Genomic DNA, 25981 nt, shown 5'->3' on the forward strand with positions numbered 1-25981 from the left:
AACAAGTAGTCCATTGTGAGCTAAATGGTATTAGCACAGACCACGAGAATAGTTCACTTAGAAAGCATGCCTGAAAGACAAGCAGCCCATTTATCATGAAGTTCACCATCCCTCGGGACAAGCGACATGGCAGCTGGGCTGCTGTACTACCCATACGCATCTCTCCGAGCAGCAGCCAAGCGGCAGCTAACCAATGCAAGAGGTACATCTTCACAATAATTTTGAGCATCCGAGCTAAAGCCTTAGCTCGGGTGCTCCCATCTAAATACATGTAAAAGGAGAATTCGTTTTTCTCGGCAACCACTGCAGCAAATTTGACGAGGTTTGTTGCATTTACATTAAAATCTTAAAATCTAGTGACTGTTGGTTTCGAATTTTTGATTTAGGTCCTCAATTTTTTATTAAAAATTGGCAAAAATAAAAAATTTTCAGAAATTAAACTATGAAGTTTACAACTCTAACTCAGTAACGGAAACTAATAAAACAATTCTGTAAATTGCATCTAATAGTGCATCTAAAGCGGACAACATTGATATGTTACTAATGAATCTAAAGAATTTAGTAATATGGAAATGCAGCTTTTGCAGAACCCTTGTAAACAATGGCACAAATTCACCTAATTTATAAAATGACGCACCGAATTTGTCCGCTTTCAACGATCTGATGAATGCCATATACAGAAACGCGATATCTTTTCTTGATGCAGAGCTATTTGCAAACTTCGTGCTTCTATTCTTTTTTTCAAACTTTCAAATTTTTGAAAATCCTTGTAACAAAATTCAGGCCGTAAATCGAAATTCCGCTTCCAACAGTCACTAGAATTTAACTTTCTCTCTCAAATGCAACAAATTTCATTAAAATTGGTCCAGGGGTTATTTCAGAAAAGCGTTTTTGCGTTTTACATGTATTTGAATAGGCCGCGTCGCAGTTGGGCCCGAGCTAAAGCTTCCTCTTAACGAAGTTTTCTACCATTTCGAGCATGTACTTGGAGCCTGTATGGCCAGTAAATCTAGCAAAAAAAATCTATAAAAACGTTGCTGAGATTAAATTATTTGCAAGCGTTTGTACATATGAAAAGTTCGAGCGGCAAAAACACCGTCGAAGTGCGCGTGCCAGTATGAATGCAGGAAACAGCGTTCGCTGTTTGTCGCGTAACAACTTGTGGAGGTCACGGGGCGCGCGGCAGCTCGCAGTGCGCGGAGAAATACGAGAGCTTACGATTCATTCAGCGCAACGGGGTGGTGAAAGGGTAGGCGGTGCGGTGACGTGATCACAAGCAGGTTCTAGAGGGGGACAGCGGAAGTGCACCTATCCGCCCTCTCCCCCAGCTATAGCGCGTGCGCAGTGGCGTAGCTAGGTCGTCTGGTACCCAGGGCCCATAGGCCTTCTGTCACCCCCCCACCGGGTGTAGCCGGCGGAAAGAGGAGTGTCTTCAGACGTATATGACACCCCCCCCCCCCCTCCACAGGCCCCTTGCACCCGGGACCCACGGCCCCCCCGCCCCCCCTAATGCTACGCCACTGCGCGTGCGTCTCCATTCCTCGACCTTTGCTGTATCGCTGCCCATATATGGGCCACGTGCCGCATCTTGGAGGTAATCTTCGGCAAGTGCAAAGCCAAAGCTCAAATGGTTGGTGCTTTCTTGCGCAGTTTGTTCCCGCGCATCTACTATTGGCGGTCGCGTAACGTCAATCTGGCGCTCATAACAACGCTACTACTAAGGCCCGACTTTCCTGCCATGTGTTTATAAGTGATTACTGGCAACCTACTACACACTAGGAATGTTCTGGGAATATGTGAAATGATTTTTACTGCTGAAACATTAGGACTTCGAATTAACAGAACTCGCGATTTAACGAAGTTTCTCGCTGCAAGTACAACTTCTTTATACTGAGGTTCGACTGTATTGCAGCAAACAAGCGAGCTCTACTTCGCTGCTGGTGTAAATGTTCGGCAGTAGTGTAATCATGTTGCTGGGGGGCTGAAAATTTACTCCCGCAGCAAAGTGAAATACACTTACACTCTTAAAAAGGTTTGCGCCCTTTGGGGCGTATTTTGTCCCACAACGATAATCGTCATCTGTCTAGCTCGCATTTCTTTTCTTTAACGCTGCGAGCTCTGTACTTCCAAGACACGAACGGCATCCGCATTATCAGCGTGGCATAGCATTCTCGACAGGAAAGTGGCGAGTGCAGCGTTTTCAAGAAAGGAAGCGCAAGCAAGGCAGGTGTCGATAATTGTTGTGGGGCAAATATACACTCCAAAGGGTGTAAGTGCTTTAAGAGTGCAGTTACTGCAATATTAGCTGTGTTTGTCTGGTCGAGCTCTGCGCCACCTATGGCTTGTCTTTCGCGCCGGATTAGCCTGTGACGACTCGTCGCCTATGGAGTGCAGCTTCAACATGCATCGACAGTGCTTGCACAGCGCCTAGTGCTCCTCTTGCGATGACATCAAATAAGAAAACTGCTGCACTAAGCGGCGCAGAAAGGCAACGATGTCGACGGGCGAATCTCGCTTTGGTCCGGCGAGAGACACGCCAGCGTGAAACAGAACGCCTTTGCGCCATTTGTCTTTCTCCCTCTTGTAAATTCTGTGTCTCTCCTAAAGCAGACTTAAACCACATCATGTGGGGGTGCCCTAAACACCCCCTTCCCCCTTTCCTCAAGCAATTAATATCTAGTGAGGAGCAGTGGGAGGCTGCCTTGCGCAGCTCCAGGCCAGATCTTCAGGAGGCCATCCTGGAGTGGGCTGAGAAGATAAAGGAGGCCTACTTCAAGTAGTTTCTCCCCCCGCCCTCTATTCCATTGCCCCCTTCCCTTTAACGAGGGATAAATAAAGTTTTTCATCATCATCATCATCATCATCATCGCGCGTTCGCGGCGCACACGCCGAACTCTGCCACTCCCATTCTTGAAACTGAGCGCGTCGGAACTGGCTGCCCAAGACGCTGCGATGCCGGACCAAAATGCTCGTACTTTCGCCGAAGCGACTCGGCTGCAGTACGCCGCATCAGTGTCTCCAGGGAATGTTTCCCGGTCACGAGTCGTTCAACAACTTTGGCTCATGTGGCAATTGTCGAGGATCCCTGTGCAGTTGTATAGGCCTAGGGTGCCGCTGATGGCTACTTGCAACTTAATTATTAACGTACAATCAAAATACAACAGCTTCTGTGAAGACACGTTTCACTTTCGTGTTCTACGGATTCCTGTGAAAAAGGGATCATATTTTTGGTGTTCATGCCGTCATCATCATCATCATAAGGAACCAAAAGAAGTCGGCGCGTTCGCGCTGTTCTGGGAGCGAATGAGGAGATTTACAGCCGATTTGTTCCAGTCCGACCTTGACTCGCCGGTATGTACGGTTCTACAGGACAAGACGCTGGAGCGGACTGTGGCTCGGGTCACGGTTGCGAGCGGATCGGTGACGCGGTACCGTCGCGAGAGGCGCCCGACGCGGACGCGGCTCAACGGCAGCTCTACCGGTACCGCGTGACCGGCTTCGGCTCTCACACGGAGTACAGGGCGGTCGAGTTTCTCGAGGAGCTGTTCCCCACCCGCTTCTGCAGCTGGTGCGGCCTGGTGGCGAGCGAGATGTACATCCTGTCCTGTCTGCACGTCATCTGCCCCAGGTGCCAGGAGAGTGCCTTCAAACGTTCGACGTCGGGCTTCACCATCTGTCTCGTCGACAAGGAGATCCTGTCTCTCGGCATGGTCGGCATCGTACCGAACAACGTGCGCTTCAAACGCGTGCGCTGCCCGAGCCCGGGCTGCGACTACACGGGCTACCTCAAGGACCTGAGCGACCACATGGACGAGAGCTGCGGCTTTCACCTGACGACGTGCCCAAAGTGCGACGCCAGCGTCGCCCACAAGGACATGCGGGGTCACTTTTGGACGTGCGAGGGCGCCCCGGGCGTCTTCCTCCGCGCCGCGGACGTTCGGTCCCTGCTTGAGGACCTGGACAACGCCCGCAAGGAGCTGGACAGCGCGTCGGTCTGCTCGGCAAGCGCGAACCTGCAGGAAGACGCGGTGGTCACGGTGACCGAGCTGCTTTCCAGGCTTAAGAGCCACCTCGCCGTGGAAACACCGGGACCTCCTCGACCGGACGGTGCCGACGGCGTGGACCTAGCGAAGTGATCTGGATTCGATGGGAAGCGTCGACCCACCTCAAAACAGAGGACCGTGTCGAGCAATCTCCAAAATTGTTATTGGCGCCTTTGGCGCATTTTTTTTCGATAAAATTAGCCGATTGTTATCACATCGCGCCTGCCGTACTGTTGTTCGCTGATGTAGCATGTTGTAGAATTTTACTCCAGCACATATGAAGATTGAACCGTTAGTTTATACTCTTGGTTCTGTGCAAATTCTAGAATTTCGCCATGTTCTGTTTTCCGGAAGTGCAGCTCATAAGACCACTTGTTCTCTGAGAGAGAGAAGCTCTTCGATTATGTTTAGGTCTTCCTAAATTCGTTGCTAGTGCGCTAAGTAAAACGGCACGGCTCACGTAGGACGTCTGCGTCGTCACTTAGTCCATGACTCCACGACACAGGGCTTCACTATAACAGCCGATGCAATATGGGACTGCACGATGTGGCCACGATCTGATCACCAGCTCGCATGCCGGCTCTAATCCTTGCGACCAGCGCTTCCTCTTTCTCGCCGTATGATCAGATAACGGTTGCGATTTGTATTTCGTAGGCGAGACTGGTTTCGAACTTCTTAAAACAAGCGTTGAATAACCGCTGCTTGCGATCATGGTGTGATCAGCAAAGGAACGACTGTGAGTCTGGTTTCGAACTTCTTAAAACAAACGTTGAATAACCGTTGCTTGCGATCACGGCGTGATCAGCAAAGGAACGACAGATCAACTTCGAACAATGTGTTCTACAAGGAAGCACGCCTACCTTCTCTTCAAGCGAGATCCCGCATGCTTACGATTCAAACCAACCTAAAAACTTATGAATCTCCTCTATGACGTACACAATGTGAATTTATTTGTGAACCAAATTCATTTTTTTAGAACACTTGGCCACGGTTGCATACCCCACAGGTTGTATCTCTTAAATTTTCGCATATCATTCTGCCTGATAGGTCAACATTGTCGATCAAAATTGAATTTCCCAATAACGCAAAATGAATGTCCCCCAACGTATTTGAATGCCCTTTTGCAAGACTGTTTGGTCCATTTCCAAATAAAGTAATAGCGACTGATGCTTCTTCATGTGAACAGGCAGGCGTGGGAAGCTGCTCGCCATCCCTCGTCTGGCCTTTTTCACTTCGCCTGTCAGATTATACTTCAATCTTTCAGGCCGAACTTCTGGCGATAGTTCTTGCTTTGCCAAAGTTATCCCTTCATGCTGCAAGAGTTGCTATCGTCACAGATTCTTTTTTGACATGCAGCGCGCTTAACGCATCTACAAACTCTACAGCTTTGAACACGTTTTATACATTACCTCCGCGCCACTAAAGTTTAGAGCATTTAGTATACTGACCATGCCACCGAGACAGACATCTTAATGCACGTATAACCATGCCTCATGTGGGGCCTTGTAAGGTGTTTTACAAATAAAATAATGAAATGGCCGATTATTTAGCACGAGCATTCTTTAAACGGTCTGGTGATAGTTTTGCTGCCGGCAACTGCGCGTACCACTGCGGCCAGATATGGGCAGCAGTTTCTCCTTGACCAAATACCAAAATAAAAAGCCCCTCATTAGCAAAATATACAGACTTAATGCACCTAAATTATTCTTGGAACCGACAATGGTGTCCTAACCGGCAGTCCGAAGTATCATTTACAATACTCCATTGCCGTATTCCACCACTCAATTTTTACTTGCACAGATGTGGTGTGGTGGTATCCCCTTTATGCTATCTCTGCAATGAGCCGGAATCCATCAATAACTTCTTGATGTCGTGTCGGCGGTTTTCTACTCAACGAAAACGATGTTTGTAAATTCCGCTTGGAAATCTTGGACTGCCGTTATGCAGTACTGTTATACTCTCACTTGGAGCAGCGGTATTAGGATACAGACAGAGGAACGTTCGCCGAGCGCTTTATAATTTCCTCTGTGACACAAGGATTGCCTTACTAATACTTCCCGTTTTTCATGATTCATTTATTTCTCTTTCAATAAATTATCAATTTAGAAAATTCAAATAGCAAAAACACGAATTCACAGGCTATCATATTACACGCTATATACTTTATTGCATTTATTATTGATTTCTCATATTGGATTATCCATTTATTTATTTATTTACTCATTCATTCATTCATTCATTTATTAACTATTTTACTTCATTTTCCCGAACATATTACCATCCGGTTCATGGCCTATCCGACACAGTGGGTTTGTGGCATTAAGTGAGGCTTCATCATCATCATCAGCATCACCGCGTGCTCTTTCGCGAGGTCCGAAGTAGGCCTAAACCATCAAGACGCCGTGAAGAGGAGCAAACACCGCGGCAAGAATTCGAAAATCTCCGCCTCATGACGGCGACGATGGCTGATCAGAAGGATTCCAATGCTTGCTACGTTTTGGCTTGTTATATTCCCGATCCAACAAAGCGGCTCATTAGGAAGCATCATATATCGTCAGGTTACGTCCAGTTACTTCTACGGCCAAGAATAGAGTCGGCATTGGATCATTCTTCTGAACTATGAGGACGAATTAATTACGTTGTGTGACGCCGACAAGGAAGCACTAGGTAACCTGTCCGGCCGCAATAAATGGAAGACGAGAGCATCCGTCGAAGACATGTGCCGGCACAGGGTAAGCTGAGCTGATGCACGCTCGACAATTTTCATGTCATGAGCTATCTAAAGTGTGGGGATGCGCGACTCTCGCGCGTCCCCAGATATCTTGTTTCCCCCATCTCCTGCAATCCCGCTTCGCCGCGTGGCCTGCGTGACGCCCGCGGCGGTCGATGTGGTTGGAGCGCAGAGCGAGAGATGGCGCGAGTGCTGCGCCGCTACTGGCGGGGTTATTTGGGTGCGGGAGCGGAAGGCGCTTTCTTTTTTGGTTCGGGGCAGCAAGCGGTGTGGACGTCCCGTGCCGCGCGTGCGCCGATCCATGCTTCTGCGAGACCGTCTCGCGTGGCCGCCTTTGGACGCGCCACCCTTCGCGTGACCGTACACGCGAACGACCAGGCACTGGGATCCAGCATGGGGCGAACATATTCGCTCGCTATCCGGTCGTGGTGAGTCGGGACTTCTAGATTTGTCGCGCGACCATCGGCATGTTTTGTGGATGGCAACTCGGCTAGCAAGCATTGATCTATGAAAGGTGCAATAAATGCCCTTGTGATTGTTTGCACTACTGTGTTGTCGTTCCTTTGTCCCAAGAGCACGGAGGAGAACGCCACAAAAGCTCGCGCTTTAATAACACATTGCACGTATGTTATGTATTGACAATGTTCGGACTTGACTCGCCTTCTGCATCGATCGCGGCCAGAGCTGTGGCAGCATCTCTAGGGCCGTCGATGCTCGATAATGCGCGGCTATGTCGAAGCTCAAAGCTTAGTAAGGACACGCTAAGTGGCTTCCCAATCCCAAAGACGTGCTGGCCACTCTCTGAAAACGCGAAACTCAATTGCAACTTGTCAAAAGCGCTTCGCCGTGCACCCTCTGGTGGAATCCTACACACCAGCATGGCGCCGGACGAGGTACAGCGCTGCGGTGGCAATATGGCGGCGTCCTCAATCAAATGGTCGCTGGACTAATGTTCTTGCACACTCCTCGTCCGCAGACCGACCTCAGAAGCCACAGAGCACCACAGCACCAGATTGTAACAGCAGTCCAGGACCAGGGAAACTACCGTCCAACCTTCGTCCAATCCGAGCGGCTAATGTCGTCGAAGTACCCACGTCGACTTCGAGTGTTCATACACTCGCTCCCGCATGTTTGTTTATTGAACACACAGAAAGGAGAAGAGCTTCGTTGACAGGGTTTGTCACACTTGACTCAAGCTGGTGCGTCTTGGTTCCTGGGATGACCCAGCAGTTAGCTGGGGCGTCTGTCAAACGACCGTGGCGCATACCGGAGTCCGTGAGAGAATAGAGACTTTTAGCGTGTCCGGTATTCGGGCAAGCGCGGGCGGTTTTCCGGTTTAGCGGGGGCGTCAAGGTGAGAGGCCAGATTGGTGGCGCCAGCTGGTGGCGCAAAGCTCAACCACACAAACACAGAGCTAATTACTATATTCTGCTTAGCTGCAGGCGTAAATTTTCGAGTGTGGCGTAATCGTGTTCACAATTACGCCGCTGCCAAAAATTTGCACAAGTGGCGAAGCAGGATATGGTGAGTTACTGCAGTTTTAGCTATGCGTTTGTCTGGTTGAGCTCTACAACACCAGGCGGCTACACCGCTCCGGCCGCTCACGTTTACGCCCCGACCATCCGGTAATCCGCCCAAACCGCTCCCGTTTACCGGAATAGCGTACAAGCTAAAAGTCTCTAATAGAGACTTTTAGCGTATCTGCTATTCGGGCAAACCGGAGCGGTTTGGGCGGATTGCCGGATGGTCGGGGACGTAAACGTGAGCGGCTAGATTGGTGGCGCCAACTGGTGGTGCAAAGCTCAACCACCTAAACACAGGGCCAATTACTATATTCTTCTTAGCTGGGGTGTAAGTTTTCGACAGCGGCGTAATTGTGAACGGAATTACGCCGCTGTCGAAAATTTGCACCAGCAGCGAAGCAGAATAAAGTAGGTTACTGCAATTTTAGTTCTATGTTTGCCTGATTGAGCTCTACAACACTAGGCGGCTGCACCGCTCCGGCCGCTCACGTTTACGCCCCCAACCATCCGGTAATCCGCCCAAACCGCCCCGGTTTGCCGGAATAGCGGACACGCTAAATGTCCCTATTAGGGACTTTTCTTGCTCCCATTTCTTGCTCCCAGTTTTCTTGCTCCCATTGGTCCGTGAAGTCGACAGTGAACCAACAAACAATACCCGGTCCGCCAAACGTGTCTCCCCTTGCTGGCGCCGATAGTCTGTCCGCGGGGGACGCACTGTCAGCTTCACGAAGCGTTTCGTCGCAGTGGGGCAGGAAAGGCTAGAAGGTCCGCTGGCCGATCGAAACAATGTGCACTGCAACGTTATGTGTAAGCCCGGCGAAACCGCACGGCATTTTAGCCCATGTTTAAGTGTAAAAATAACACTGCCAGTCCTTGGGAAAATGCGGCAAATCGTGGTCCTCGCAGAGAAGTGCGCCATATATAGTACAAAGATTAAAAAGCTTGAATTCTGTTTTGAAAGAGAAAATTTTTGAGATCAGAGTCAATATTCCAAAATTATGGTTGTAAATACAAACCAGGCCGATGGTGCACAGTACCTAAAAAAAATTAGCTCGGGAGCTCCTATCTAATGCACGTGAACAGTAAAGCAATTTTTCCCGGCAACTATGGGACCGAATTTAATTAGGTTTGTTACATTTAAGAATGTTAAATTTATACTGTATACACTTAGGCCATCAATTCCTAATAAAAATAGCTGAGAAATGCAATATTTAAATGAAAACCTCATTAAGTTTACAACTGCAACTTACAAATAATAAAAAAAACTAACACAATTTGGTTCATTTTGTAAATCTGAGTTGGCCTCGAGCTTTAGCTCAGGGGCCAACTATGATTTCCCTACTCAAATGCGTGTAGAATGCAGAAATATTTTTGAGACACCCACAGGACTAATTTGAATCGAGTTTGTGGCATTTGAGAAAGTTCCATTCCACTGGTTGTAGCGAGAACTATAATTTGATTTAGAGCCTATAAGTAAAAGTTATTCAACATTGGAAGGTTCAAGAAAAATAACACCACGAAGTTTAATAATCCGAAACTCTGTGCCAAAAACAGATATCGAAGTTCTGCAGACTGCATCTGCTGTGTCTAAAGTCAAGAAATTTGATATAGGAATTTACAGCTTACGTGAAATTGTTAGAATGTTTACGAGAATTTTGCTCATGCTACTCACAAATTAGTGATTGTATTTTAGAGCAGCGTAGGATATGTCAAATTTGTCAGATTTAGTAACGGTATTACGAGCAACTAACAGAAATGTGATGCTGGCTTTTATTTGTAAGAGTTGTGAACCTCAGGCCTTTGTTTCTTGAAATTTTGCAGTTTTCATGAATTTGTATCAAAAGCCGACTAGTTGCATAAATAAAATATATTTCATCGTGCTACTGCGCTATGTGAACGGGGCTTTTTTGAATAACATATGTTTACTTTGATGTAACAATTAATACTTCTCCATTCCACCCGATTCCTTCCTGGAAGCCTGTAAATCATTCATGAGATATACACTAATAAATATAAATAAACGAATAAATAAACAAGTCAATATTGTGGTTTCCACCACCAGCATGCTCTGTATGGAGTTCTGGCTATTGCTCCACATGCTGCAAGTTCATTCTTACATGATCGCCGACTATTTCACTTCCCACGAAACAGCGTGAAAAGGCTAGTTCCTAGCCTCGATCATTTGGTTCGTCCGGTATTCGGCGACGGCGGAGCCTGCAAAATACAATTGAAATTTATTTTCGAAAGGTGTCATGGACATTCAACTATGATGTATTAGCAGGCACAGACATGCCACAAATGTGTATATAGTTGCAGCACTGCGCCAAGTTTCATTTCAGTATTTCAGAAAAAAATTAGAACACGAAAGTTGCAGAACGCCCCATCTCACTGACCACTCGCCGCTTCCCAGAGGTGGCGACGCCAACGGAGGCGGCGAGTGGTCATAGTCGACATAGTAGAGTGGTCGGCGAGTGGTCAATAGCACGGCCGGACCGTGCTATTGACTATTGACTATTGCTATTTTGAGAGCCGCCGCTGGGAGGCGGCTCTCAAAAGTTTGGACCTGGAAAACCAACTCTGGGCCGTCCGGCAAGGCGAAGATGCCGCCCGAGGCCAAGGACTTCGAGTCGCCACATGAGGATACAACCAAAACTATTGGACCATTCTGTGAGAAACAGAAAACAAAAGTTATGCCCAGGAATTATGTAAATTTGAAAGTTCATCGCATAAATACTCTATAGGTCAAGCAGAAGATTTGGCAAGAAATGAGGTGCCTGAAACTAGTCGCAACAAACAAATGTGTTATTACTGGAGGTTGCGGAGAATTCAGTAAACTGATTGTGACCCGTTCCTTTTATGTGATATTCCTCAGTGATTTTGTCGGTCAATTGGTTGCAGTAGGTGAACTAAACACATAAACAGTGCAAATCCTGGGCGCAGTCCTAGTCGCGTCAGTGCATGGTCAAGTGGGACGAACATACTGGTCCCCTGAGTGAATTATGGTGCACTTCTAGGACATATTGAGGCACCGGTCAGTCTGCCGCATGTACATTGACCAAATATACACGTTATCACAGCGATCGAGTACCCCTGACAGACACAATACAAATTTAGTGGTATCTTTAATTAAGCAAGCGCCCTTGAGAGGGAGCCTATATATCCGGTGAAAAATAAAGCTGGCAGCATATGCACGGCAGTGCGCAAGTCAATTTAGCTAGGCAAACAGGCAAGGGAGGCTTGCTCGGTGAAAGACGGGTTAACCGTCGCGCTCCTCCAAAGGTGGCTCTATGCCGAGCCGAAGCAGCAGGTCGTTGGCCCACATCTGGAAGTTGTTGTTCGTCGGGTGGTAGGGGCCCTTGTTGCACGTCTCTCGCATGACCTCATAGAGGCGCGCCTCCGGAACACGGTGCTTTCCCAGATGCCTCTGTGGAAGACGAACGAGCGGGAACATTAGCCTACAGACTGGAGTTTTAAAGAACTTGCCTCCTAACTAGCTGATTCGTACTTGCAGGTGTTGAGACGCGCACACTATAAAGCCAACTGCAACGAAATTTGGCTTTTGGCTAACTTGGTTGTAAGTGGCTAGCACATTCTACTGAAGCAATCGTCGCGGAACTGCGTGGCTGGGAATTGTGTACCTTTTCTTATGAACAGCCTTTACACAGCGCCTAAGCCAACGACCCACGCACCCGTGCACCTCGCATATTTGAAACTACTATTTAAAAGCTATAAAGGCTTAACGTCCCACGCGGTTGCACGTGTTGAAACACGTGGCACGAACGGACGCTCTATCCAAAACCAAACATACAAGAAAAACACCCGCGCACACGAAAAAAGGAAAGAAAAAGAAGAAAAAGTCTGGCAAGTAGCCTAGCCACTTCGACTTAAGAAGCGAATCAAGAAACAGAAGCAAGCTCAAACCATGCACAAAACACTTATGTTTTCTTCGCCGCCACGGAGCCCTGGAAAAACACGTCCTTCCGCCACAAACGCCACCATCAACAAGTGAGGAAACTTCAAAGCGCCACCTTGCGCAGATTTCTTTCCAAAAATAAAAAAGTCGCCGTTGTCATAGCCTCTCATGATTTGAAAAGTCATCAATCTCGATTACATACAATACGATACGCAACAGTGAAAGCTGCAAAACATCATAGAAAGTTTGTAACGTTCAAACCAATATTATTTGAAACAAACGCGTTTTTCAAGATGTGGCGGCCCAAAACACAAATACCAACACCACCAGAGAGCGATGCATATTTTATGAGCACGCGTTATCAACAAAAGATTTTCATAACCACATAACCTAGACGATGAGTCGATCTCCCGCCTCGCGACCTACGTCAACGAGTGCTGGCGAGGGGGCTCCCTTCCCGAAGCGTGGAAACGGGCCCGCGTTATCATGATTCCAAAACCCGGCAAGCAAGTTACCCTCGATAATCTAAGACCGATTTCGCTTACGTCGTGCGTTGGCAAAGTCATGGAACACGCAGTTCTCACCCGCGTGACCAACTTTCTCGAGGATCGTGACGAGTTCCCGCACACCATGCTAGGATTCCGCCGCAACCTCTCCTCACAGGACGTATTGCTTCAGCTTAAACACCAGATCGTAGACGACACTACCAGCTCCACTAAGGCAATCTTCGGCCTGGATATTAAAAAGGCCTTCGATAACGTTAAACACAAAGCAATCTTAAAAACAATTAGAACGTTAGGACTTGGCCAAAGAACGTATAATTACGTTAGAGATTTCCTCGCGTGCAGGCGTGCATGCATCGTCGTCGGCGACGAGGAATCGCCGGAATTTGAGACGGGTCCGTCCGGCACGCCGCAAGGATCCGTCATATCACCATTACTCTTTAATTTAGTTCTACTCGGTCTACCCGAGAAATTAACAGAAGTTGAGGGATTGCATCATAGTCTATACGCGGATGACATCACCCTCTGGGTTCCCGGGGGAGGATGTGACGGTCACGTCGAGCGAACGCTACAGGCAGGGGTAGATGCGGTCCAGAATTACTTGCGTGGAACGGGCCTCGAGTGCTCGGCTACCAAGTCCGAACTGTTAATCTACAAACCCACAAGGAGAGGTCGTAAAACCCTGCGCGACGAAGAACGGGAATACTCCAAAATACGTATTATATTGGCAGATGGTACTCCCGTACCGCACGTAGACAAAATTAGAATCCTGGGGTTACACCTGCAGGCAAACGGCCATAACGGAGAGACGGTGCGAAGACTTCGTCGTTCGGTAGATGACACGATCCGACTTTTGCGTCGCATCACGAATAGACGCAATGGTATGCGTGAAGACTGCGCGATCCGTCTCGTGCAGGCGTACGCGATAAGCCGCATAACGTATGTTGCCCCCTATCTTAAGTGGATAGGGTGCGAAAAAAACAAGGTCGAATGCATGATACGAAAGGCTTTTAAGAGGGCGGTCGGCGTTCCACTCAACGCAAGCACTGACAAGTTTCTGGAGCTCGGGCTTCACAACTCACTTGACGAGTTAATCGAGGCGCACGACATTGCGCAGTACGAACGATTATCTAATTCAAAGACAGGTCGATGCATCCTCGAGACACTCGGCATCGCGTACCACACTCAGCATGGAGAAAAGATGGCGGTTCAGGCCTCGGTCCGCGACCGCCTGATCATCCCGCCGCTTCCCAAAAACATGCACCCGACGCACCACGCCGCGAGGCGCAACAAACGAGCCAGAGACCTTCAGAAGAAGTTTGGCAACAACAACGAGGCGGTGCACGTAGACGCTGCGCGATATGAAGGAGACAAAAGTGCACACGCGATAGCGGTTGTAGACCGCACGGGTAAGTGCCTCGCGAGCGCTACAGTGACCACAGGACACACGGAGGCGGCCGAAGAAGCCGCAATAGCCCTAGCACTGGCCACGGTGCCTAGCGCTGCGATCGTGATCAGCGACTCGCAGGCGGCAATCCGCGGCTTCGAGCGCGGTCGCGTCTCGCGGGAAGCGGTCCGCATACTCCAAATTTGTGACGACGGCGGCTCGTCATCGCCCTCGCAACCCCAAAATTCTAGTCTTCCTCCTCTGGACCCCGGCACGCACCGATGCCCCGCTCGCGGGCAACGAGGCGGCCCACGCCACGGCTCGAGGACTCACACGCCGAGCCGCCGCTGATTATGTGGCCGCCTCCGCCCCCGAGAGCGGGGCATCGGATATGCCGGATCGGGACACTACAACAGAAACACAGCAACAAGAATCACAATGGGCGTGGGGCGATCGCCTGACCACGTTCAGAGATCTCACCCAACACTACAGACTCCAAAGACGCACATTCCCGCCACCACACGACAAGTTAAACAGGAATGAGGCCGTAACTTTACGCTTGCTCCAGACGCACAGCTACCCTAGCCCCGCGGTCCTACATCACTTCTACCCATGTTAATATCCAACAGATGCCTGTAAAGCTTGCGGACAGCGAGCAACGCTGCGACGTATGCTATGGGAATGTGCCGGCAACCACGGTAATGGGACCACATCCGTTCGCGACGCGTCCGTAATCGCGGCCGTTACCACAGTACGGGAAGCCTCGAGCTCGCTTCTCCCCGACGCCGCCCCAGCTGCGGGTCCCGCCGGGGACCTTCTCCATCGGCGTCGCCGCCGCTGGGAGGCGGCTCTCAAAAGTTCAGAGTTGGCAGACCAACTCTGGGCCGTCCGGCAAGCCAAAGATGCCGCCCGAGTCCAAGGACTTGGAGCCGCCACCTGAGGCCACCACAACGAAATTGCCGGCCATTCATTAACAAAGTTTCTTCTCTCTCTCTCATAACCACAATCGACAGGGAAAACACCTCTCGGCATTCATTGCATATGGCCGCTCAATTTGCGCTGTTCGTCGCACCAGAAATTATGGAGGATAATCTCTGCAATGGCGCCCCAACGCAACATCAAATTGATGTTTAGGAAACGGCCTTTCCTGTGACGCTTCTCACGGGTTATTCCTTCAGCCAATCAGCAAGCTCACATGACGGCTATCTTGGACCCGCACTACAATTTCTCAAAATTGCAGATGCATAGCACAGGCTTTTGCACGCTATATCGTTCATTTACCGTCTGAAGCACCAACGTCGCAATATTGTTGCCGAGGGCCAGAGAAACGTTTCATTCGAAATAATTTGCATATCCACGTCCCGTTTCGTCATCTTGATACAAAAATAAAAAAATGCGTTTTGCATTACTTTCGCTTCCCGGCACAAATTTCAAAACATGTGACCCCTCGACAGCCAATCAGAGAATCAACATGGCGGATAATGGCGGCCGTGCAGCAGTCATGCGTGTGGAAAATAGAGGCCTTGTTCTCCGCAACTATAGAAAAGTTAAGCGTGTGACATCTATTCAGGCATTAGAAGGCTTACATGCTCAACCTATGATACAGAAAGTAGGTGTCTTAGGCTTCAATCCTGCAATCATGCTCGCTCCATATTTGTAGTGGGCCCACCGTCAAAACTGATGGGCGCCAAGTGGCGTCCGTGAAATTTCTGCAACAAGTTGCACACTTGTAACCCTTACAACGCCTGATGAGCACAGATTCGAGTTTGGTGGATTATACCTAATATGACGGAGTGAACTCTCTCAGATGCGACCACTTTCGCTCGTATCGACAAACGTACTGGCGAGCTCGTGGCTCTCTGAAATCTGAGCGAGAGGCTACATTTAACTCCGATCGCATCATGCGTGGCGCGACAATGCGCCCTCTGTGCACATGACACAGGCACGATCGAGTAATGGCTTCTTTCCTCTACACAACGATACCAAAGTACAGCTCCTAGTACACTCCTAAGCAAGACGCGTGAGTAGCGTGGTTGCAAAAATATAAGCGATAATACTATAACATGCTTTCGTTACATGCGCGTTTTAGCAAGCGACCGCATTTGGCCGATTTTGAAGACATTTCATACCAAACGTGAGCGCGCCCATCAGCCGACGATGAAGTTGAGGGACGCGTCCGTCGCCCGAATTAGCCGCGCGTCTCATACAACATGCTGTGGCGCGTTTCTACAGGTTCATTTGTACAGCTTCATTTGTACAGCTCCATTTCTACAAGGTCGAGCAAGTCCTGTCTTCTGAATTCAACACGTGTTAATGCTGGATAAAACTTCCACTCGGTCTGCAATGTCCCCCACTGGGGCTGAGGGACGCGTTCGTCAATGAAATCAGTGAAAAAAAGTTGCCTTGATGCTCACGAAAGCTTCGCTTCTCGACTCGCACAGTGCGTGGGATCTGTACACTTTTTTATGCGAAGCATATTACGAGAGCTCAACCCAGCTCCTCAGGCGCGGCGGTGTCGCCTTCAATACCACGTGACACCGTGACGTCACGACAGAGGAGAAACGGGGCTCCAACTCGCGCCGTCGCTCGCGGCGTCGTGGCGGTATATAAGCAGCTGCGCTTGCCTCTGCTAGACACTCACGAGGTGAGATGCCTCCTGGAGACAGAGCTGCTCGTTGGAATGAGAAGCGAAGACTGCGGCGTGCTACAGAGACTGTCTCTAGGTGGCTTTGCTACGGCGCAGCGACTACGCGCCCCGCATCGGACGCGGTGAGCGTCGAGCAACGCAGCGTTCGGCGCGACAACGAAATGTGCGCCTGAGCAAGCGCCGCACGCCTGAGCCGACGCCGACGACACCGGCTTTTCTGCGACACGAGCTCCTTAACGCTGTCGCTTTAAAAATAAAGGCTAGTATGCTTCGCATCCTGGGCTTAACCTTAGCTAAGCCGCAGCCATTTTTTTCTTTTTCGCTGTCGGGCGTGCCTCAGCTCAGCTCACCTTGTTCGAATAGATGTTATTGAAGACCGTCCGCGTCCTCCAGCACTTGCGTCCCGTCACGTTCCCCGCGTCGTCCGTGTAGGCGTCTAAAACAGTCACCGCGTCCTCGCCGTAGTCGAAGACCGCCAGCCAGTGCTTCTCCCTCGAATCGTCGCGCGCACTTCCCGACCACCACGAACCGAAGTACGACAGCACGTTCGCGCTAGCGGAACCCGTTTGCTGGGTCGGCTGGAGGCAGACGTAGACGTCGCACATGTCGGAGTGCGTCGAACTCGACATTGTCGATTAACAGAAATGACTTGCTGGTCGACTGCGTCGCCTTTCTTTATCCGACGGGGACAACCAAAAGTATAGGGCCAGCGGCAAGTTTTCCGAGACTGGTGAAAGCCAAGCAGCTTCGAAACGTTGACGTCTTCACGGCTGCCAACAATCGTGGATTTCGCAACGCGTGCAAAGAGAGCAGGCAGCATCAACGCATACTGCAAGGAGGAGCATAGAAAGTCACCGAAAGGTCAATCACTCGCAACGCTCTATAGCCGAGTGTTACATAGACTGTCACCAGAGTGCGGCAGCGCTGCAGTCAAGAACGATGCCGGTTGCGCAGGAAAATTTTGCCCGAACATCTTTACATAGCCTTGGATGCGATATACACAACTAAAACGAACACCAGGGAACGCTGCGAAGACTGGCTACACTGTGCAGCATAGCGGACGCACTGAGGCAGGCACTCTGCGTGAGGCACCGTGCACTCAGGTCTCCACGATATCCGCGTCCCCACTACCGATGTCTGATGATGTGAAAGCGAGGCATCTTGCCGACTTCCAAGCATTCTAAAGCGCTAGCGTTAAAGGCCCCAGATGCGGCGTCCCGCATCCGCGTCGACCGACATGCGAGCGGAAAAGATTCTACACGGGACTAGAGCTCTTCTTCATTCACCAAAGTTGCTCACACCACGTCTTATATTCTTTAGAAGCTTATTCCTCGGAATTTTGAGAATGACAGCCCACAAACAACTATCGCGAAACAAAACATCGACAGCGCATGGCTTTTATGTTAAATCTTCTCAGTAGCAGTCGAGGATGTTTGAATGCTATCGCGTTTCATTCTTAAAGGCGAAGCTTAAGCGTCCTCCAATTTTTATCGTACGTATTTAGCCTCCAACGCCACGGACGTATGCTTTGACAAGCGGCATAGAACACCTTTTCTCGCGGGCAAGCCGGTCCGTTGAGACGCTCAATTGGCACGTTTCAATATATATATATATATATATATATATATATATATATATATATATATATATATATATATATATATATATATATATATATATATATATATATATATATATATATATATATATATATATAATATTCAGCGTGTCTATAGTTCACTGCAAGTAAAATAATTTCTTCGCATAACATGCTATACTCTTTATTACTAATAGTTATACCTCAAAAACTACTCTTTATATACACACACAGATGGTTGAACATAAGCCAATCACGCCAAGAATGCATGCGTCGCTTTACGTAGACGTCAACTGGAGTCGGATACGTTACGCCGGCGACAGCAGGATTGCTGAAGATCCGTTACCTGGACAGTTCGCGCATATCGTTCGCTGCAAGCGTTTTCCATTAAAGGTTACGGTTGCATAAGCTGCATTTTTATTGTGGGCTGTGGGTTAGGTTCTCCCCTGCGCCAAGTTGTTTCTTCATCCACTTTAATTTTCATTAATTTATCGTTTCTTTATTTCATTTATTAAGCACAAGTAATTTCCCTTATGTTGTCCTTGGTGTCAGTGTTTGTTTGCTTCTTGTGATATGACCAATAAAAATCGGGCCCCTCGGTTAACCCCCTTTCTGCTTGTGAGCTGTCATTCTTAACATTCCGAGGAATAACTTTGTGAAGGATGTAAGACATGGTACGATCAGCCTCAGTGACGTAAGAAGAGCTGTAGTGCCGCATACCTAAGTGCCCTTGATTTGTTTTCGATTGTATACGTTCCCGTCATGACTAAAGAGCGAGCGAATCTAAACGTGAGCTTCGCGCTTTATCACGAGGCCTATAGGTTCTACGTTCGACGTAGTAGTTCTGTGGAAACCCGCAAGGTGGAGAGAAGTAATGAATAAAGGAAAAATGAGACATCCACCTGTTCGTAGCAATTGCTACAAAGGAAACCCATACGGGTTCCGCGAAAGAAAAGCCTCATAGTTGAAGAAAAATTCGTCCTGGTCCGGGACTCGAACCCGGGACCACCGCCTTTCCGGGGCAGCCGCTCTACCATCTGAGCTAACCAGGCGGCTAGCAGATGGCAGGGCGAAGTCGAATTTGTCGACAACAGGAAGCAAAGGCAAGAGTTTGACGTAGTAGTTCTGCGGAAACCCACAAGGTGGAGAGAAGTAATGAAAAAAGGGAACATGAGACATCCACCTGTTCGTAGCAATTGCTACAAAGGAAACCCATTTTCCATTTATTCATTACTTCTCTCCACCTTGCGGGTTTCCGCAGAACTACTACGTCAAACTCTTGCCTTTGCTTCCTGTTGTCGACAAATTCGACTTCGCCCTGCCATCTGCTAGCCGCCTGGTTAGCTCAGAGAAATATTCATGTGCTGGGGCCTGAACAATGCGCTCATGTCTAATATCCATACGCGTTCGCCACACACTGTGCATGCACAAAAGCATTAACAGATCGACAGGCACTCCCTCTGGTTCCGCGCATGGCAGGAAGCGTGTTGAAAGTGTGTTATATATACGCGAATTTTTCTGTGCACAGAGTGACCCTCCTCATTGGCTAAGTGCTTTGGACAAAGTGACTAGCCTACATCGTTCTTATCACACCACACTGATCCGGCATTGACTAGTTGTTTTTATGGCCATGTAATACTTACATTGTACCTTCTTTTGCCAAGCCGGTAATACAAAAAAAAAAAAGCCTGGTTAGCTCAGATGGTAGAGCGGCTGCCCCGGAAAGGCGGTGGTCGCGGGTTCGAGTCCCGGACCAGGACGAATTTTTCTTCAACTATGAGGCTTTTCTTTCGCGGAACCCGTATGGGTTTCCTTTGTAGCAATTGCTACGAACAGGTGGATGTCTCATTTTCCCTTTATTCATTCAGGTTCTACGTTCGCGACGAGGCTGTGGAGAAGCTTTCCCGCCGCTTCAGCGTTTCGAAAACATAGGTATGTATTTTACATTCAACACATGTGCAAGATGACTGCGACCTCGTGTTTAGCAGCGCAGCACCATAGACCATAGCAACTAGGCAACCACTGCGGGTTCTCCGGAGGAGTTCGGCGAAACTTCGCGCCACACAGACGTGTCTTCGCCAGCTGGCGCCGCCGGTGCACGTTCTGCATGCACAAGTTAAGCCTCACGAGATCAAAATTTATACGAGTCACGTATCCAACTGATGAAGCTTAATCGCCACTGAACCTTGTCGCTTTAAGAGAAAATGAAGATAAAAACCCGAAGAGTCGCTCAAGGGGGGGGGGGGGGGGACACTAAAGAGCAACGCTAAGACTTTTTTTTTTAATTTGTAAGTGGAGACTATGTTTTCATTCACTTGCCAGGAAACTGTTTGGTTATAGTAAACGACAAATGTACAACTCTCCTTTTCGAATTTGGCGCCGAAACAGCGCCGGTAGTACGTATGTGACCTAACAGAGTTCGAAATCCTCCAGCAGACTACCACGGGCAGAGAGCTCCTAAAGAAACTGGGGCATAAAGAAATTGAGAGGTAAGAACAAACAACGGCAAACCTACCCGATGAGTATCACAGTACCATCAAAGTAGGGTCCCTGCCAAGAAACATGGACCCGAATTTACACACAGCCAGGCGGAACGCTAGGGCAAAGTATGTAAAAAAATACCTAGCAACCAAGGCGAACACGGTATACACGGACGCCGCGGTATATCCTCGAGAACGAAGGGAAAAAGAACAAAGAGTCGTCGCGGCAGTAATAGGCTCGGACTACAGGGAAATCGCTTGCGCGTCGGCACGGGATTGTACGGTAACCGAGGGAGAGGAAATGGCTGTTGCTCTAGCAGCTGTGGAGGGCTACCGCACAAATAGATCCCTTATAATTCTAACAGACTCCAAGGAAGCATGTCGAAACTACATTAACGGCAGAATTGGTCTAAAAGCGCTCCAAATCTTCCTCCGCGCTGGCCAACAGAATAAACACATTAGACACACCATCTTTTGGGTACCGGGGCACACTGAGATTGAGGGCAACCAAGGGGTCGATAGGATCGCTCGCGAGCATACAAACCGAGCGGCCCTAAACAGAGATCCTAAGGACTTCATGACAGTGATCCCAACGTACTCTGACATACTAAATTACCATAGAGGTACGAGGATCGGATATCCCCCGCCTCACAATACACTCACTCAAGAACAGGCAGTTTACTGGCGAAAGCTGCAGACAGGAACTTTCCCAAATTTACATAAACTACACAAAATGTTCCCAGGTCAATACAGGGACACATGCCCGTAGTGTGGCGCAATACCCACACTTTATCACATCACATGGGAGTGCAATACGAATAAGGCATTCCACAAAATAGAAAATCCTAGTGCGGAGCAGTGGGAGAGCGTGCTCTCCAGCGGCGACCCTAGCCTCCAACGGAGGCTGGTGGATCATGCCCGACGAGCAGCCACGCTCAGTGGTGCCCTGGAATAGGGGCGCCAACCATGCAGGCCGGAGATCGGCATCAACAATTAGAAGATGAAGACATCCGGCCCGACCGCTGAATTGCTCTTTCTAGGGCAATAAAGTTTACTTCCTCCTCCTCCGCCTCGAAATCCTCAACCGTCTTCCTTCCCCCAGAAACAGGTCCCGACAGACCCCAGTGTAGACGCGGTCATTGGGTTCATTTGGGCTCGTTGAAACATGAGTGCGACACAGAACACAGTAAAAGGACCGCAGGATAGAGCGCTGTTCTTTTGATGTGCTATGTCGCGCTGTGTAAATCTGTTGGTTATTGAAAATGCCTAAAGGCTCGCTGCGGACTGGTGCAGCGATTTCAAGGCTGCGGCGCCAGTCTCCCGCTTTCGTTAGGCGCCTCTCACTGCAAGAGTGGCTCTTTGGTATGGGTGCGCGAATATTACATATTTCTTATACGAATCGAATGGTCTGCAATAGGTTAGTATTCGATCAGAGAATTCCCCATTCAAAACTGGCGATTATTCGTTACTGTTCGAATATAAGGAATAAAGACTCTTATTGGACTCTCGGGAGATAAAGGCCGAAAAATATTTAGGCAGAACCAATCTCACGAGGGATGTCGACGTTAATGCGCTTGGCATAAAAGCAATGTAGCGACACCGTATGGCCACCGCCTAAACATGCCATGCATGAGGCCGTATGCTGCAGCCGGACTCCTCGCTCGCGCATCTCTCTGGACATTCTGCACCCTCTTGCGACGCCGCCATAAAGTTCGTGCCTGGTCTCCAAGATTCACGGCGCAAAGGTGCTTTCGAAGGCTGAGGATTCTTCTCTCGCTGACCCCGGGGCATTCTTGCGGCGGCGCTAAAATGTCGAGCCTTGAGAAACCTCTGTGACGTAGGCTTGATCTGCCTACCAACGGAGAAATTCGAGATAATTTTTTTTTTTAAACGAAGAGAAGCGTGAAAATGTTTGGTGTTGCCTTCCGTGAACCGTGGGTTGTGTATTCAATACGACGATTGTACTACATGCGATGACTTTGCAGGCGGTTCAAATAGCCAGCTAAATGTCACACAAAAATTATCCTTGTGGAGGAAGCAAGTGGACTGGGGACAGAATACCGTACGTCTTATAATACGTAACTTTCATCAGCTTTTTAACGGTTCGGCTACCGTTAGCTGGCCGTCGGACACCCACCCTCCGACGTGCTGTATATGTCCCCTCCCCCCCTCCCCCCTGCCCATCTACAAACTTTAATCCTCTCAAGCTGAGTTAACCAGTCAGTCATAACCATGTCACGCAGTCTGTTCATTACAAAACTACAGCGCTCACAACAAACGAGACACAAGGCAAAAACACACAACCTTCGCCTGGTGTCTCCTTTGTACTGCGCGCTTCAGTTTCATAATGAGCAGCCACCAACTTGCCCAACTTTCAGTAGTCTGTACACTTATAGAACCCGTTCGAGCACACTGCGCAACCTCCTTGGCGCATCTGCGCAGTTGTGACATATCGAAGGACCTTGTGCGTCAAGAGGAATCCATATACCGCTCCTGAAGTTTTGCGCGAGTACGGCTTCTGTGTCCCCAAACACTATGGCCCAAACGCAGCTCAATATATATATCTGCTGCATAATTGCGCTGCCGTTAAAGCGAAGCGGATGGTGCTGGAGGACATCTTTTCGACATAATACGAAGAGTATAAGATTTCTTGCTTCTTCAATGGTTCGATGTTCATGCGCTGTGGTAAAATTCTACGACGTGTAATATAAGCGAAAAACAGGAGAAACAGGCCCCGTGTGAAATCAATCGGCTAATTTTATCAAAAGCTGCGCCCAGGGCGCCAATAAAAATTTTGTCCATTGTTTGGCATGATGCCTATGGGCGCAAACGCTGTGGGGCAGCGGCCTCTGTTTCGGCGTGGCTCGGCGTTGCCGTCCCATCCATATCATTTCACTGGGTCCGCTGCGACGGCACCGTCCGGTCCAGGAGGTCCCGGTGTTTCCACGGCGAGGTGGCTGTTAAGCCTGGAAAACAGCTCGGTCACCGAGGCCACCGCGTTTTCCAGCAGGTCCCCGCTCGTCGAACAGACCGCCGCGCTGCCCAGCTCCTTACGGGCGTTGTCCAGGTCCTCAAGCAAGGACTGGACGTCCGCGGCCTGGAGGAAGACGCCCGGGGCGCCCTCGCACGTCCAAAAGTGGCCACGCATGTCCTTGTGGGCGACGCTGGCGTCGCACTTCGTGCACGTCGTCAGGTGAAAGCCGCAGCTCTCGCCCAAGTGGTCGCTCAGGTCCTTGAGGTAGCCCGTGTAGTCGCAGCCCTGGCTCGGGCAGCGCACGCGCTTGAAGCGCACGTTGTTCGTTACGATGCCGACCATGCGGAGAGATAGGATCTCCTTGTCGACGAGACAGACGGCGAAGCCCGACGTCGAACCGAACGCCCTCTCCTGGCACCTGGGGCAGATGACGTGCAGACAGGACAGGATGTACATCTCGCTCGCCACCAGGCCGCACCAGCTGCAGAAGCGAGTGGGGAACAGCTGCTCGAGAAACTCGACCGCCCTGTGCTCCGTGTGACAGCCGAAGCCGGTCACGCGGTACCGGTACAGCTGCCGTTGAGCCGCGTCCGCATCGGGCGTCTTTCGCGACGGTACCGCGTCAGCGATCCGCTCGCAACCGTGACCCGAGCCACAGCCCGCTGTAGAATCTTGTCCAGGAGAACCGTACATACCGGCGAGTCAAGACCGAACTGGAATAAATCTCCAAGCGAGCTTCCAGAACACCGCGAGCGCGCGCCCAATTCTTTCGATGCCTGATGTTGATGATGATGACGGCGTGAACACCAAAAACGAAATCGGTGAGATCTGTCACATTCGTCCTCTTTCCCGTGTCTTCTTTTTCCTTTTCTTCTTTTTGCCGCTAAGGTTTCTTTTATTAATCCTCAGGGTTTGATATTCGTCGTAATTTTTTCACTGGATATATTTGTGGACATATATCGCCAACCTGAATAACTTGGTATGTGCCATTGTCTCGAAGGGGCAACGGGGAGTGTCTCGAAGGGTGCACGGTGGGGAGTGGATACACATGTAGTGTAAGGAAGATCGGCAAGCTCAAAAGCCTTGTCGCCATCGCGTCTTTCGAAGCTAGTTGACCCATCTTGCTGAGCCCTTGGTACTAGGGCTACATTTATTGCTTCTATTCGACGAACCAAATAAGCACCCTTAAGAATTGGTGACTTCTTAACAAGTCTATGTACAACTTGGTCCTGCTGGATATGTGCTGGCTGCCATCTTGTTGAGTAGACAACTCGGGCCAGCTGTTTATGTGCCTGAATAGACAACTTGCTCAAGGCTGATGTCCGGCTAAGTAGACAACTTATGTCAATGGGTATACGTCCCACTAGAAAACAACTTCGACATTGGGCATCTGCCAGTGGATATGTGCCCTATATTGTTGGTCAATACCGCAGAATAGGTGTGCGACTGTGACGCGTACAAATGAGTATAAAGCCTTAAACGACAACTTTGGCAGTGCTTATGGAGCATGTGCAACGGGGTATGTGCCATGTGCTCATTCTGTAGGCCAATAGCCCAGATTGGATGTGCCACAGTCTTTGTCACTGCTTCGGGGTGCGGCGTTCATCGTAATGTCCTCGCCTATAGTAGGTCACGTGATCACCGAGAACAGCGGCGCCTACGCGTGGATTGTAAGCGAGGGTTTAGCACTGGGTGCATGCCACGGGACCGAAGCGCATTCTAATGGCATCTTCGGCAGGTCTTTATTGACCGCTCCAAAGCACTATTTCAGACACGTGACTCCGTGTTCGGCACGTTGAAACGGAGCACTCGAATTAACAGTGATCGGCTAGTTTCGTTCACAAGTTGGTTCCATTGATGACGAGACAGTCGGAGCCGCTCCCCCTCGGTCGTCGGAGCGGCGCCGAGATCTGACCGAGCTCCGATCGCACGACGCTCGCCACTTCCGTTTACTGAGCGGCGAAAGCGGAAGTCGGCAATTTTTATCGCGTCTGTGCTGCAGTCGCGCAGCAGTCACGTGATTGATGAAGTTGCCCAGGGATCCGTTTCCGCCGCTCTATACACTGCACAATAATTTACACGCTTAAAAGCGAAACAAGGCTGTAAACTTGTCTCTAACTCACACCCTTCTGGCACCCAAAAATAGCATCATGGTGTGAGTTGAAGTCCGATTTACACCCTTA

General features: G+C 49.5%; 1 protein-coding gene across 1 annotated transcript; it reads right to left on the reverse strand.

Annotated features, from left to right (window-relative positions):
- Nucleotides 1–11400: 11400 nt before the first annotated feature.
- On the reverse strand, nucleotides 11401–17913 carry LOC135906554 (uncharacterized). The gene is made up of 2 exons (XM_065438006.1): nucleotides 17098–17913; nucleotides 11401–11721 (listed from the first exon to the last, which is right to left on the reverse strand). The coding sequence occupies exons 1-2, from the start codon at nucleotides 17374–17376 to the stop codon at nucleotides 11554–11556; spliced, it is 447 nt and encodes a 148-aa protein (XP_065294078.1). The 5' UTR covers nucleotides 17377–17913; the 3' UTR covers nucleotides 11401–11553.
- Between the last annotated feature and the right edge of the window lie 8068 nt (nucleotides 17914–25981).

Source organism: Dermacentor albipictus, chromosome 9 (genome assembly GCF_038994185.2).
Source record: "Dermacentor albipictus isolate Rhodes 1998 colony chromosome 9, USDA_Dalb.pri_finalv2, whole genome shotgun sequence".
NCBI classification, from domain to species: Eukaryota; Metazoa; Arthropoda; class Arachnida; order Ixodida; family Ixodidae; genus Dermacentor; species Dermacentor albipictus.

Bases quoted from the DNA above. Each gene is read 5' to 3' on its own strand.
- LOC135906554 (XM_065438006.1), bottom strand. From the start codon at position 17,376: ATGTCGAGTTCGACGCACTCCGACATGTGCGACGTCTACGTCTGCCTC. The intron at 11,722-17,097 runs GTGAGCTGAGCT...CGTCTTCCACAG, and splicing joins ATAACATCTATTCGAACAAG to AGGCATCTGGGAAAGCACCG.